Genomic DNA, 12,941 nt, shown 5'->3' with positions numbered 1-12,941 from the left:
TTGCCTGACTCCGAGTTGCCTGTCTGTAGAATGGTGAAAATCAGGACACAGAGGGGTTGTAGAGCTAAGTTCAGCCCTGGTTGTGGAGGAGTCAGACCCTGCTGCAACAAGCGCCTGGAAAAAGCCAACAAGGAAGTTGTTCATTTTGTATGCGAGGCACGGTTTGAGCACCATGCAGGGCACAAGGCACACAGCCAGGCTCTAAGCAGTGACAAGAGAACCAAACCCTGAATGAAGAGGTATTCATTCCATGAGCACCAGGCTCCCTCACTCTGGCTGAGGCCAGGGCCTGTATAGACACTGGTATGCCATCCTGGACTCGTAACTCTGTGCAAAGGGCTGAATACAAGTTACAGAGGCAGCCCCAGCTCTGATGTCCCCTAAACACAAGTGATTTGTTTAAAACATGGCAGTTCAGCTTCTGAGTGGGTAGGGGCCACATGTCAACATGCCCCTCTATCACAGCACACGTACACCCCTGCCATATCATACGAGGGTCACCCTCCACCATGCCATGCCAGCACCTCCACCCACTATGCTGTATTCCCACACCTCACAGACTCCAGGATCTCCAAGTCCCCAGGCCACAGGCTTTCTTGGCCATCCCGCCCCATGCCCAGATGACACCAAGCTGGGAGGAGTAGTAGATAGGATGGAGGGTAGGGCTAGGATTCAGAGTGACCTAGACAAATTAGAGGATGGGACCAAAAGAAATCTCATGAGGTTCAACAAGGACAATTGCAAATGGTGAGGGGGCTGGGGGACATGACTGATGAGGAGAGGCTGAAGGAACCGGGCTTACTTAGTTTGGAGAAGAGAAGAGACTGAGAGGGGATTTAATAGCAGCCTTCAACTACCTAAAGGGGGTTTCAAAAAAGGATGGAGCTGGGCTGTTCTCAGTGGGGGCAGATGACAGAACAAGGAGCAATGGGCTCAAGGTGCAACAAGAGATGTTTAGGTTAGCTTTTAGGAAGAATTTTCTCACTAGGAGCGTAGTAAAACACTGGAACAAGTTACCTAGAGAGGTGATGGAAGCTCCATCCTTGAAGGATTTTAAGACCCAATTAGACAAAGCCTTGGCTGGGATAATGTAGTTGGGGCTGGTCCTGCTTGGAGCAGAGGGTTGGACTAGATGTGACCTCCTGAGGTCCCTTCTGACCCTCATCTTCTATGATTTTATGACAAGGTAAAAGCCAGAGAAGGGAGACTGAGCCCAGAGACTCCAGCAATGGCAGCAGTGCGGGTGGCATCCAGACCAGGAGCCCAGGGGCTGCAGCCTAACTCTCTGGGGGCTGCATGCAGGCCATGTGCACCAGCTAGAGAGCCCCGATTTAAAAGAATTTCAGGCTTGCAGAAGCTGTTTATTTGTATCCTGTTACCTCTCCACTGTCTCCTATTTACCTTCCTTCTGAAGTGAAACAGCCCCATTTTCTCAATCTCTCTTCATACAAATTATTCCAGACCCCAAATCAGTTTTGCTGCTCTTCTCTGAATGTCCTCTCATGTAGCTTATCTTCTGACATACAGCACAGCCTGCATAACATACACACCTAGTTTTTCATAGAATTATAGAACCAGAAGGGACCTGTCAGATAGCTGTCAGATCATCAAGTCCAGTCCCCTGCTGTGGGCAGGAAGTTACTGGGCTCATATGAGCTTGACAAGGTACCTGTCTAGCCTCCTCTCAAACACCTCCAAGGAGGGTGACTGCACCATCTCTGCTGGGAGTGTGTTCCAGATTCTAGTGATCCTTGCAGAGAAAAAGAGTTTTCTTATGTCTAGTCTGAATTTAGTCTTTATTAGCTTATGCCCACTGGTCCTCGTCCTCCCTTGGGGTGCCCCTGCCTTCCTGAACAGTTGCTCCCCTAGATTCTGGTGTTCACCTCCAACGTACTTGTAGGCAGCTATCAAGTCACCTCTCAGCCTTCCCTTACTCAGACAGAACAGGCCCAGTTCCCGGAGTCTCTCCCCATAAGACCTATCCTTCATGCCCTTGATCATACAGGTGGCCATTCCTTGTACCCTCTCAAGCTTATCCACATTCTCCCTGAAGTGCAGTGCCCAGAACTGGACATAATACTTCAGCTGAAGCCTCACCAATGTGGAATAGAAAGGAGTACCTCCCTGGATTTATTGGCCACACATCAGCTGATGCACACCAGAGTTTTATTTGCCCTCCTGGCGACCTCATCACACTACTGGCTCATATTTATCTTCTATTCAATTGTGATCCCCAGGTCCCATTCAGATGCTGGGCCAGCCAGTGGATCATCACCCATCATGTAGTTGTGGTGAAGGTCCTTCCTACCCAGGTGAAAGACCCTGCACGTACCACTGTCAAACTTCATCCAATTTTGTTCCGCCCATGATTCCAGGCTGTCAAGGTCATCCTGGATCCTGACCCTATCCTCCAAATGTGCCCATGTTTCCCCACAGTTTGGTGTCATCCACAAACTTAATCGCTGAACCCTCCACTCCCTCATCCAAGTCATCAATGAATATATTAAAGAGCACAGGTCCAAGCACTGCTCCCTGGGGGACACCACTGGAGACGGCCCTCCAGAATGAGGCCATCTCATCATTTTGAAAGACAGAATAAGAAAGGGGGGGAAAAAAGAAAGAAAAGAGATTTTTCCTTGAAAATTTCAGTAAGCACAGCACTTCCTCAGGGCAAACTGGGAGGGGGAGCAAAACATTGTTGTTGCCCCTTTTTTATCCCATAGGTACAGAACTCCATCAGTGCTGTGGCTGAGCCAGACTGCCCAGCACCTCTTCTCTTCTCTTCTCTTCTCGAACTGAGCTGGGTGGGCAGACAGCAATGCAAGACAGGTCAGCTGAGGCCCCAATCCTATCCAGCAGCTCCTGGATGATTCAGAGGACCCTCTGTCCCAGCACCCAGAAATACAGCAGAGCTGAGCTCCAGGTGCCAGGGGAGAGGCTCCTGCTGAGCCTATAGCAGCTTTTGCAGCATGAGCCTCTGCTGGGGGAAAGAGCGTCCACCAGCAGCAGCCAGGGACCCCATGTGCTCCCAGCACTGCTCCACCCCGCAGTATGGACAGCGTTACTTTACTTTTTCTCCAGCAGAGGCTCATGCTATGGAAGCTGCTATTACTAGGTTTCCTTGCTTGAAGTGTGCTGGATCCACGGACCCAGCAGCACCTGCAGTGGGGGTCCAAGGTGTTGCCATGGATGGCCATGTGTACTGGAGCCCAGGCACCCCAAATTCTGCAGCCCACCATGCCCCCGAACTCCTAACAGCATGCCAAACTACCAGTGGGCCAGAGAAAACAGTTCCATGGGTGAGTCCAGCCTGCAGGCTGAACAACTGATGCCCACTATTTCTATAAAAACATGACAAGGTCTCTGCATCATTCACCACCTTGTGAATCCTAACACCTTGCTTGTTTTCTTGACTCAAGCTAAACGTGAGCAAAGGTCTCTAGCTAGGTGTCCATAAAGATGTGCAAGTCCCCTTCCAGAACTGATGCAGCTAATCAGCTGTTTGTAACTCTTTATGAGGTTAAGTTTTCCTCTCCAATGTGCTAATATTACTTTGCATTTACTGATGCTGAACTTTGCCATCATGTTTCTACATAACTGACCAAAGGCTAAAAGCAAATTTCTGGCAAACAGACAACAAATGCTGTCCCCGGTGCTAAATACTTCACAGCTCTAAGCAGCAGCTGTCAGATAGATTATAACTGCTGTGAGAACTCAGCAATGTCCTACATATGTGGATACTGACTGTCAAATCCCAAACCAAGCTTAAAAGACAGCAGCGCTCCTGGCACAAGCACCTACTCAACAAACTATAGCTAAACGCTGGCTCCTCAGCCCATTACCATTCTGTCCCCAACCTCCCTCCTTTTTGGGGAAGGTCACTAAATGGATGGTTGCCTGACAGCTTCAGGTACATCTCTATGCCACCAGTCTCCCTGTCAGTCTGGTTGTTGTCCTGGATAGCACAGAGGATGCCATGGACAGCTCTGGTTAATGATCTTCCCCTGGAGACAGACAGGGGAAACTGTCCTACTGATCTTCCTGCATCTTTCAGTGGACTTTGATACATGAGGAGCCAATAAAGTTTTGACATGACCTGGTGGGTATTAGCAGGGCCACTCTAAATTGGTTCTGCTCTTTCCAGAGGGTGGTGGGCAAATGCTTATTATCCACTCGGTACCTTTCCTGGGCAGTTGCCCTCTTGTTCAATGTATACACCACTGGGCGAACCTGGAGAGATCTGTAGTGGGGGCCTATCAGAATGCTGATGACAACCAACTCTGCCTCTCTTTCTCATTTGACCCTGGCCCTGGAGTTTCAGTCCTTTCTCAGTGCCTGGCTGCAGGTGGGGATTTGATGAACTTGACAGAGGAGGCACTGGAACACCTGCCATTGATGGAGGTCAGCCTCCCTTGGGGTGCTCCTGGATCCTCTGCTGCACCTGGATCTTCAAGTGGTAATGATGGCTGGAGCACTTTTCACCAGCTCCATGTGGTGAGAAGGCTGCAATCCTTCCTATCAGATTTAGATCTGGCCACAGTCATCCAGGCCTCTGTAATCTCAAGGCTACACTAGTATAACATGCTCTACATAAGACTGCCCTTGAAGGCTGCCAAAAGCTGCAGCTGGTACAGAATTATGGCCATGGCCAGTGGGTCACCAGGAGACATCACTCCAGTCCTTCAGTGTCTGTGCTGGCTTCCAGTAGCTGTCTGGGCACAATTCAAAGTGCTGGTTTTGACAAACAAGGCCCCAAACAGTTTGGGCTCCACAAACGTAAGGAACCACCTTCTCCCTTGTACCCCATCACAATCCTTAAGGTCAGCCAAATGCAACCCTCTGCAAGTAACATCCATACACCAAGTCTGCTTGGCAAACTTGTGGGAGGTCATTTCCAGAAGTTACTCCTCAACTTTGGAACCCTCCTCAAGGCCACTGTCCGAGGCTGGACAACTTCTGCAAACACTGCAAGACCTTCCTATTCAGGTGGGCATTTAGCAAACAAAGCTGGATGAGATACTGTTTAGGGCCTCTGTTACACATTGACATTCAGGTTTCCCTTTCAGCTGCTTTCTCCTCTTGCTATTCTCCTGTTTTAGAGAACAGAAAACCTTCCGACTGCAAGCTGCCTTGATGCTCTGCCAGGAAGGATGGCATACAAATTGAATGCACAACAAGCAAGCATAAATCTGCTGTGGACACATTGGTCGCAGCAGTTGTGTTCAGCAGGGTGAAGTGCTGAAAAGATTAGCCAAGAAGATGAGAATGAATGTTTGCCCTCTCTCCATTGACAGGAGGTCACCTGTCAGTGAGACTGAGGCAATCCCATGCGCTGGCCTGACTCCAGAGATTGTACCTAGTCTAGAATATGAACTTCCTTTAGATATGTATACGGCTGACCTCAGGCCTAAGTTCCCTGAGCTTGGTTAAGAGTAGAAGTCAAGACGCTGCTGTTTCACCGGAAAAGCAGCAGGTCCCAAGGGAATGTGCTAGAATGGCTTGAGATCTGCATCCAGCACACAGTGATAGGGAACTGTACACCTGCCATTGCACACTCCCTTTGCAGATTCTAAAAGAGATAATTTTTCCCCCCACTGGCTGCATTCAACCCCTACACACATTCAACAAGACTACATCTACACACTACACACACCCAGTAAGAACAGGCTTGAAATGTGCCCAAGTATGAAGCCTTCAGAGCAGAGGAAAATCCGTCTGCTGCAGACTTGCTCCTTGGGAACTCTTCTGCCCCTCACCTGCCTCTGTTTACACTTGGGCTTCCCAGGGCACATCAGGTTCCAGGCCTCCATCCTCCCCTTCAAAGTGGTCAGTGGCTGGGACCTATCATGAATCCACAACCTCCTGAAGATCCAAGTCAAGGGCCATCACTGAGACCCTCCCACTTGTCTGGCAAAATGAGACTGTTAGCAATACAAGTAAAGCTTGTCTGTGAGGGAGAACAATTTTCTTTGGGGACCATCGAAAGTTGCAGAGTGATGCCCACAGAAACTAAGGACACTACAAAACCTCAGCACCACCTGCTCCAGGTCCAGGCATATTGCTTTGATGGGATGTTCTCCTGGGCAATCACAAAGCAACAGGAATATTAAAACAAGTTACTAAAACAAAATACTTGGCACACAGCAACTCCCCTAGGAGAGGCTGTAAGAAAGAACAAACTGCACGTGGCTTTGGATGCAATGGGATGGCAAGACACTGCTCTGAGGAGCAGGGAGCAAAAGCCTTACAGAACATAAGGAAAAGAACGACCTAATCTGTGCAGGAAAATTGGAAGGACAGAGTTTGGAGGGTCACCCAGTAAGCAGGAAGAGGAAGAACTGGAGCTTTTGGCTACAGCCCCAACCACAGAACCACAGAAAGAGGCAGAGGGGGGACAATGACCGGACTGCTGGAGGGTCCTGAAAACCCTTCAGCTCTTTTGGCTATGCTGGGTGTATCACTACATTCCTCCTCCTAGACACTCTGACACTAAGAGCAGTTCAGTCTCAGTCACAACAATTAGCAGATGAGAGAAGCAGATTGCAAGGGACAGTTTCAAGGAAGTTGAAATGCACAGGCCAGGGTTCACACCCAATGCTAATAAAGCGATTGCAGCAAGCTCTGGATAGGTTACAGGAGTGGGCTAACATAAACAGGATGCGTTTCAATACTGACAAGTGCAGGGTGCTGCACTTAGGCAGTAGAAACCAGCAGCACACTTATAGAATAGGAAACTCCCTTCTTGAGAGCACGGAGGCAGAAAGGGATCTTGGAGTCATTACTGACTCCAAGATGAACATAGGCCGACAATGCGAGGTCACAGCTGGCAGGGCTAACCAGACCTTGTCGTGCATCCATAGGTGCATCTCAAGTACAGCCAGGGAGGCGATCCTCCCCCTCTATGCGGCACTGGTCAGGCCGCAGCTGGAGGACTGCGTCCAGTTCTGTGCACCCCACTTCAGGAGGGATGTGGACAACACTGAAAGGGGCCAGAGGAGGCCACCCGCATGATCCAGGGACAACAGGGCAGACCCTACAATGAGAGACTGCGGGACCTGAACCTGTTCAGCCTTCACAAGAGAAGGCTGAGGGGGGACCTGGTGACTGTCTATAAACTCACTAGGGGGGACCAGAAGGGTTTGGGGGAGACACTGTTTCCCCTCGCGCCTCCTGGCATAACAAGGAATAATGGACACAAATTATTGAAAAGGAGGTTTAGATTAGACATCTGCAAGAACTACTTCACGGTCGGGGCGGCTAGGAACTGGAACCAACTTCCAAGGGAAGTGGTGCTGGCTCCTACCCTGGGGGTCTTTAAGAAGAGGCTTGATGCCTATCTGGCTGGAATCATTTGAGTCCAGTTTTTCTCCCACCCAGGCGGGGGTTGGACTTGAAGATCTACAAGGTCCCTTCCGACCCTACTTCTATGATTCTGTGACTTTATAGATTTCATAGACATTAGGGCTGGAAGGGACCTCGGGAGATCATCGAGTCCAGCCCCCTGCTCAAAGGGCAGGAAGTCAGCTGGGGTCATAGGATCCCAGCAAGATAAGCATCCAATTTACTCTTGAAGGTGTTCAATGTAGGTGCTTGAACCACCTCCGCTGGCAGACTGTTCCAGACCTTGGGGGCTCGGACAGTAAAGAAATTCTTCCTTATGTCCAGCCTGAAACGGTCTTGCAGGAGTTTGTGACCGTTCGACCTCGTCATCCCTTGGGGCGCTCTGGTGAACAGACGTTCCCCCAGATCCTGGTGGTCACCCCTGATAAACTTATAGGTGGCCAACAGGTCACCCCTGAGCCTGCGCTTTTCCAGGCTAAAGAGTCCCATGGCTCTCAGCCTGTCATCGTAAGATCTGTTTTCCTGACCTCTGATCATGCGCGTGGCTCTCCTCTGCACTCTCTCAAGCTTCTCCACATCCTTTTTGAATTGTGGAGCCCAAAACTGGACGCAGTACTCCAGCTGTGGCCTCACCATTTCTATGAAATCTATGAAATTCTGTGACCCTAGAACAATGGTTACAGACCTGGACTCAATTTCCCTGCTCTGTACTGAATTGACCAAGAGATCCACATCTCAGAGGAATGGGCGTGAATACAGAAATATGAATCTGAGTTGTATAAAACCCCACACAAAGGCAGAGGGGTGGGAGTCTGGAACCTGCCTTAAACCTGAGGACAGATTCTGAGGGCCCTGAGACCTTGCCACCCTATGCCTATATTCTCTGCTGTATATAGCTGCTCTGGGTCATGTTATCTGATTGCTTATATCCCAATAATCCAGTGTCTACTTTAGAGGAATTTGTTTTGGCTTCTCTTGTATTTCTCTGGATAAAATATAAGCCCTTAGAGACATCCTAGGTGTGACAAGGCACAACAGCCTGAAGGAATGAAACACTCTCAATTCAGAGCTATTAGAAGCAAGGCACCGACATCCAAAACACTAGCAGATTGTGACTCCATCACTAGGAGGAAAAATGAAGAAGTATGTTCAGATAGAAGTATCTTATGTGCTTCTTCTGCAGAGAGGTTTAGCCACAGGAGGTCTTTTTGAGGCCTCTGCCAGGTCCTGGGAGGGTCACAGGGGAGCCAGTTCATATTTACCTGCCAGGCTGGATAACACAGAAGTCCAGGTAAGCTCCATCCCCTTTGAGGCAACCAAGATAAAGTAATGGGAACATTTCAGGTGCCATTCCTGCAGCGAGCCAAGAGAGACAAACTGAGTGCCTGGGAGTAACGGGGGGTAGGAGAGACTGTCCTACAGTGGGGAGGGGGTAAGATTAAACTCCAACCCTTTCTAAGTGATCCTGCAGCAGCCAGCGGTGCTCAGAGCAGGCTCCCTTCAGCCCCATTTCAGAGGCCAGCAACTTGCAGCTGCTGCTGTGCAAGCATGGTAGCTCAGGTTTGGGCTCAGAGCCACTTGGGAGTGGAGGCAGCAGATCCCCTCAGGAAGTGAGCAGCAGCACTCATACCTGCGCTGACCCCTCCAGGGACTGGGCCTGGCTCTGCCTATGTAATGCGCCAGTGCAGCCAACAGTGCAAAGAGGTGACAGCCAGCCACTGAAACAGAGGCTAAAAGGCCAGGAGGGACTACAACAGTATCAGTCTGACAGCCTGCACAACTCAGGCTCATGAGCACCTTTCCCAGCAATTTCCAGCTGAACTGGTGTAGGTCTTTTGCCTTGAAGACAGCAAATGAGGGAGACTCCATCACATCACCAGCCAAGCTGTTCGGTGTTTAATTCTCCTCAGCTGTACACACGTGGACTGCATTTTTCCTTTGAATTTACTGCAATTCAGTTTTCAACCACTGGCTCTCATTTCCCCCCTGCCTATTGAATGATCAAGTGCCTACAAAGAGAAATCTTCTCCCCAAGTTAACACTTGTAGAGCAGACCGAGCTCTCTAGTAACTGTGCCTTCGTGAAGGTCAATAGACAGCATCTTCACTCCCATGCTCTGAGGCTCATGTGCAAACCCAGAATCGTTCTCGCAGCATGTTCCCAAACGCTGGCCAATTTGTCAGCATTTTTCAGCCCACATTCTCAGTTCCATGTACAGTAGTTAGAACAGATCTCCCAGCATTATACAAAAGTCACTGTAGTCCGCACTAAGTGGTTTCAAAACTAGCTAACCGACAGATCTCTAACAGCAACTGGAAAGGGCAATTCTTCGTCAACTGGGGGCTGGACTCGATGATCTCCCGAGGTCCCTTCCAGCCCTAATGTCTATGAAATAATGTCTATGAAATCCACTTGTGCCCTACAAGAGTGCACTCTTGAGAATCTTTATTATGATATGGGAGATACAGTTGTGTACGGCCCCCCCAAGACAACAATACCGGAAGTCCTGCTTGTTCTGCAGTTTGCACAGAACAAATCAGAATTGGCAGAGCAGGAAATACCCACAAGAACAGAGCAGTCTTTTTAATGCTCTCCCAGCTTGTTCATCACTGAGAAGGTTGGTCCCCTTTCTGCTGAGAGTGGAGGAAGCCCAGCCCTCCGCAGTGGAAGTCAGGCATGATGCCCACCTACAACAGGGCTTCAGCCCCTTGCTGCCTTCCACCCCTACACTTCGTATCAATTCCCAGTTAACTGGCTCTCCACTTCCCAGGTCCCCTCACATGAAACCACAACCACATTCATGCAGCGCCATGGCTGCAGGAACTGAGCCACATGCCTGGTGTAAGGAAGCAAAGAGCAGAATTACCTCATATTCATCAAATGGCTCCAGAGCCTGCACTCTCTGCCGCTCCTCTGTTGGAATACAGAGGGTGTAGAACTGGTTCATATCTACAATGAAGCACTCTGTCCACCCCTGAAACAGAGACCCACATTCCCCAGAAAGTGACACTCCCCCAAAGACAGAACCACAGCCAGGAGACTGTATCACTGGCCGAGTCAAACACTGACAGCCTTTTCTCCCCGGCAAGGGCATCTCTACAGGCTGGTGGGTTCCATATGGCACCAGTCCTCCTCCCAAAGTGCCACTGGATGGAACATAGGGTCCCACCCTTGCTGAAGCCCAGCCAGAAGGTCCCAGGGTGTTAGCACCCTCAGATGGAAACATCTCAACGTTACCAGCAGAATACTAGCTTTAGCATGAACAGTGGTTCCAGGGAAAGGGAGTGGGCTTCCAGAGACTGGATGTGGGAATACAGCTACAGAGAGGGCCATGTCAATTCCAGCCTGTCTGAAGTCTCCAGGCCCTCAGAAGTCCTGCTTTTTCCTGTCTTGCACAGGCTGCACATTGCCCCAGCTATAAGTACCTACCTGCTGGAGGAAGCGTCTCCGCTGTGCCTTGCGATCAGGGTACTGAGCAAGGCCATGAAGTGCTGAGTTCAGGCGGCTGAAGTGCTGCTGCATGATGTGCCCAAAGGGGTCCTCAGGGTGCATCTGCTCATAGAGTACAAACTGCGCCTGGCAGAAGTGCTGTGCCGCCCACTGGATTAAAGCGTCTGACCTGTCAGAGATGTACGTGAGAGCAGCTAACAGGACAGTGCCTCCACCCCGCACTGACGCAGGCACAAGACCCATCCTCACAGCCCCACGACAGCAATATCAGAAGTCCTACTTTTCTGACAGGCGTGCTGAGCAGAGCCCTTGCGAATTAAGGGGAAGACAACCCAACCAACCTGCTGTTCTCCATGTAGGTGAGCACCACTTCTGCCAGGAACATGGTGGGGACCTCACTGTCCAGTCCCGCTTCTTTGAGGGCTTTCTCTAACTGAGACAGCTCAGACAGGTCTACTCCCAGTAATTTATAATCTTCTCCAACAAAGCTCATGGCTCCTGGGGGGAAACAGTTGAAATACCTTTGTCACGATGCTGATTCCACACTAGCAACAAAATGAGGAAGGGAGCAGCCATCCCACAGACAACTAGCGTCACACCAATGCACCTGCTGACAACACAGGCAACAGAGAAGGAAATGGGGAGCCTCCTGCAGGCATCTCCATCCCTGAATGAACTACAGTGGACAGGCAAGAAGCACTTGTGAAGGCACTGAGAATGCACAACCTACATTTGCCTCAACCCCAGGGAGCCGACTCCCAGACTCTGTTTCAGGATAAGCACCTGGGGGATCGGATGTAAAACAAGTTACAGGGGTGATGCTTCAGTCCTACCCACTGCAGAACTGAAACCTTGCCGAGTTCCCCCTTGCTCAGCGCAAGCTGTCTGCAGAGCCAGGCATATAGAGCCGCTCAGAGAGCATCTCATCAGCACCCTTCACAGTCAGAAGGTTAGAGACATTCTTAACAAAGTTCTAGATTCTGCAGCACACACTCTGTGCCCAGAGAATAGCATCTCCCTCCACACACACAAGGGCAGGCACTTAGGGTCAAGTGTTGGAGCATGCTGTGGTGATCTCTAAACCACACCTCCGTATGTGATGCAATGCCTCTGGGTGCTGCACTGTAACCAGCCTGCTGCACAATGCCAGAAACATCATACCTGATTCCTGACCTCCAGCTCCTCCCACCACCATAGCCAAATCCTTTGTGCCCCTAATGAGAGCAGCTTTCCGGGACACCACACTTGGGAAATCCACCTCATACACCACAGCATGGCTCAGGAGACCCGCAGTCTTGAGGCGGAAATATAGGGAGTCGAAGCCAGCACCCAGAGACAGGATCTGCAGTAGAAGAACAAGAGACACGTTATCCACTCCAGCAGCCTCCTGGGTATTCATAGAGCAAGAAGCTACAGCATTCTGAGGTGCCCACATCAAGCCCCAGCAGACTGTCAAGTAAGGGTGCACTGACAGATTTTTTTGGGCCAATACCGATGGCTGATTTTTAACAAGCTGTATTGGCTGATACTGATCCAATTGCCGACATGCAGCCTTGCTGGCAAGTCTGTTGTGGAGGAAGGGGTGGGGGGGAGGGAAGGGGTGTGTGGAGATCAAGGCCCCCACAGTGAGGGAGTGGAGTTGGTGCTGGGGCCAAGGCAGAGGGAGATGTTGCACCACCCAGCCAGGTGGGGCACGGGATGGAGCTACGGTTCGTCTGGGGGGGCGCAGGGAGGGGGTGGCAGCTCCTACCACTGCACGTATCCCACAAGGGCACAGGACGGCATGTGCCCCACAGATCTGTGGGGTGGGGGTGGGCCAGGGCTGCACTTGGGACACACAGCAGTAGCACTGGGAGCAGAGCTACAGCAAATTTTGGGGTGGCTCTAGCCCCCGCCAGCCTTCTCTTCCAGCATCGCCAACCCCCCAGCACAGCACAGCCCAGCCCAGCACTCCCTCCCTGCCAAGAAAAGCCCAGCGCTGCCCCTATCCCCAGCCCGCCCTCACCCAGGTGCACATGCCCCCCATGCCCTTCCCGGGCACATGCAAAGGTAGGAGCTGCCCCCCCAGATGAACCATGGCTCCATCCTATACCCCACCCCTGCCCCACTCCATCCCTCACCGCGGGGCCGTGATCTGCCCCCTCTCTCCC

General features: G+C 50.9%; 1 protein-coding gene across 2 annotated transcripts in view; it reads right to left on the bottom strand.

Moving 5' to 3' along the window:
• Positions 1-12,941, bottom strand: part of LCMT2 (leucine carboxyl methyltransferase 2) — a 33,448-nt gene that overhangs the window by 16,116 nt on the left and 4,391 nt on the right. For both annotated transcript variants that reach the window (XM_090031050.1, XM_090031049.1), the window contains exons 3-7: positions 11,953-12,133; positions 11,133-11,289; positions 10,771-10,960; positions 10,208-10,315; positions 8,604-8,694 (exon numbers count right to left, since the gene is read on the bottom strand). In XM_090031050.1, coding sequence (XP_089887176.1) covers positions 8,604-8,694; positions 10,208-10,315; positions 10,771-10,960; positions 11,133-11,289; positions 11,953-12,133 — 727 coding nt within the window. The remainder of the gene's footprint in view (positions 1-8,603; positions 8,695-10,207; positions 10,316-10,770; positions 10,961-11,132; positions 11,290-11,952; positions 12,134-12,941) is intronic.

Source organism: Crocodylus siamensis, chromosome 1 (assembly GCF_052110815.1).
Source record: "Crocodylus siamensis isolate JL-2025a chromosome 1, ASM5211081v1, whole genome shotgun sequence".
In the NCBI taxonomy this organism is placed as follows: Eukaryota; Metazoa; Chordata; order Crocodylia; family Crocodylidae; genus Crocodylus; species Crocodylus siamensis.
The sequence above is the reverse complement of the archived record's forward strand: the minus strand, read 5'-3'. Positions and strand labels throughout refer to the sequence as shown.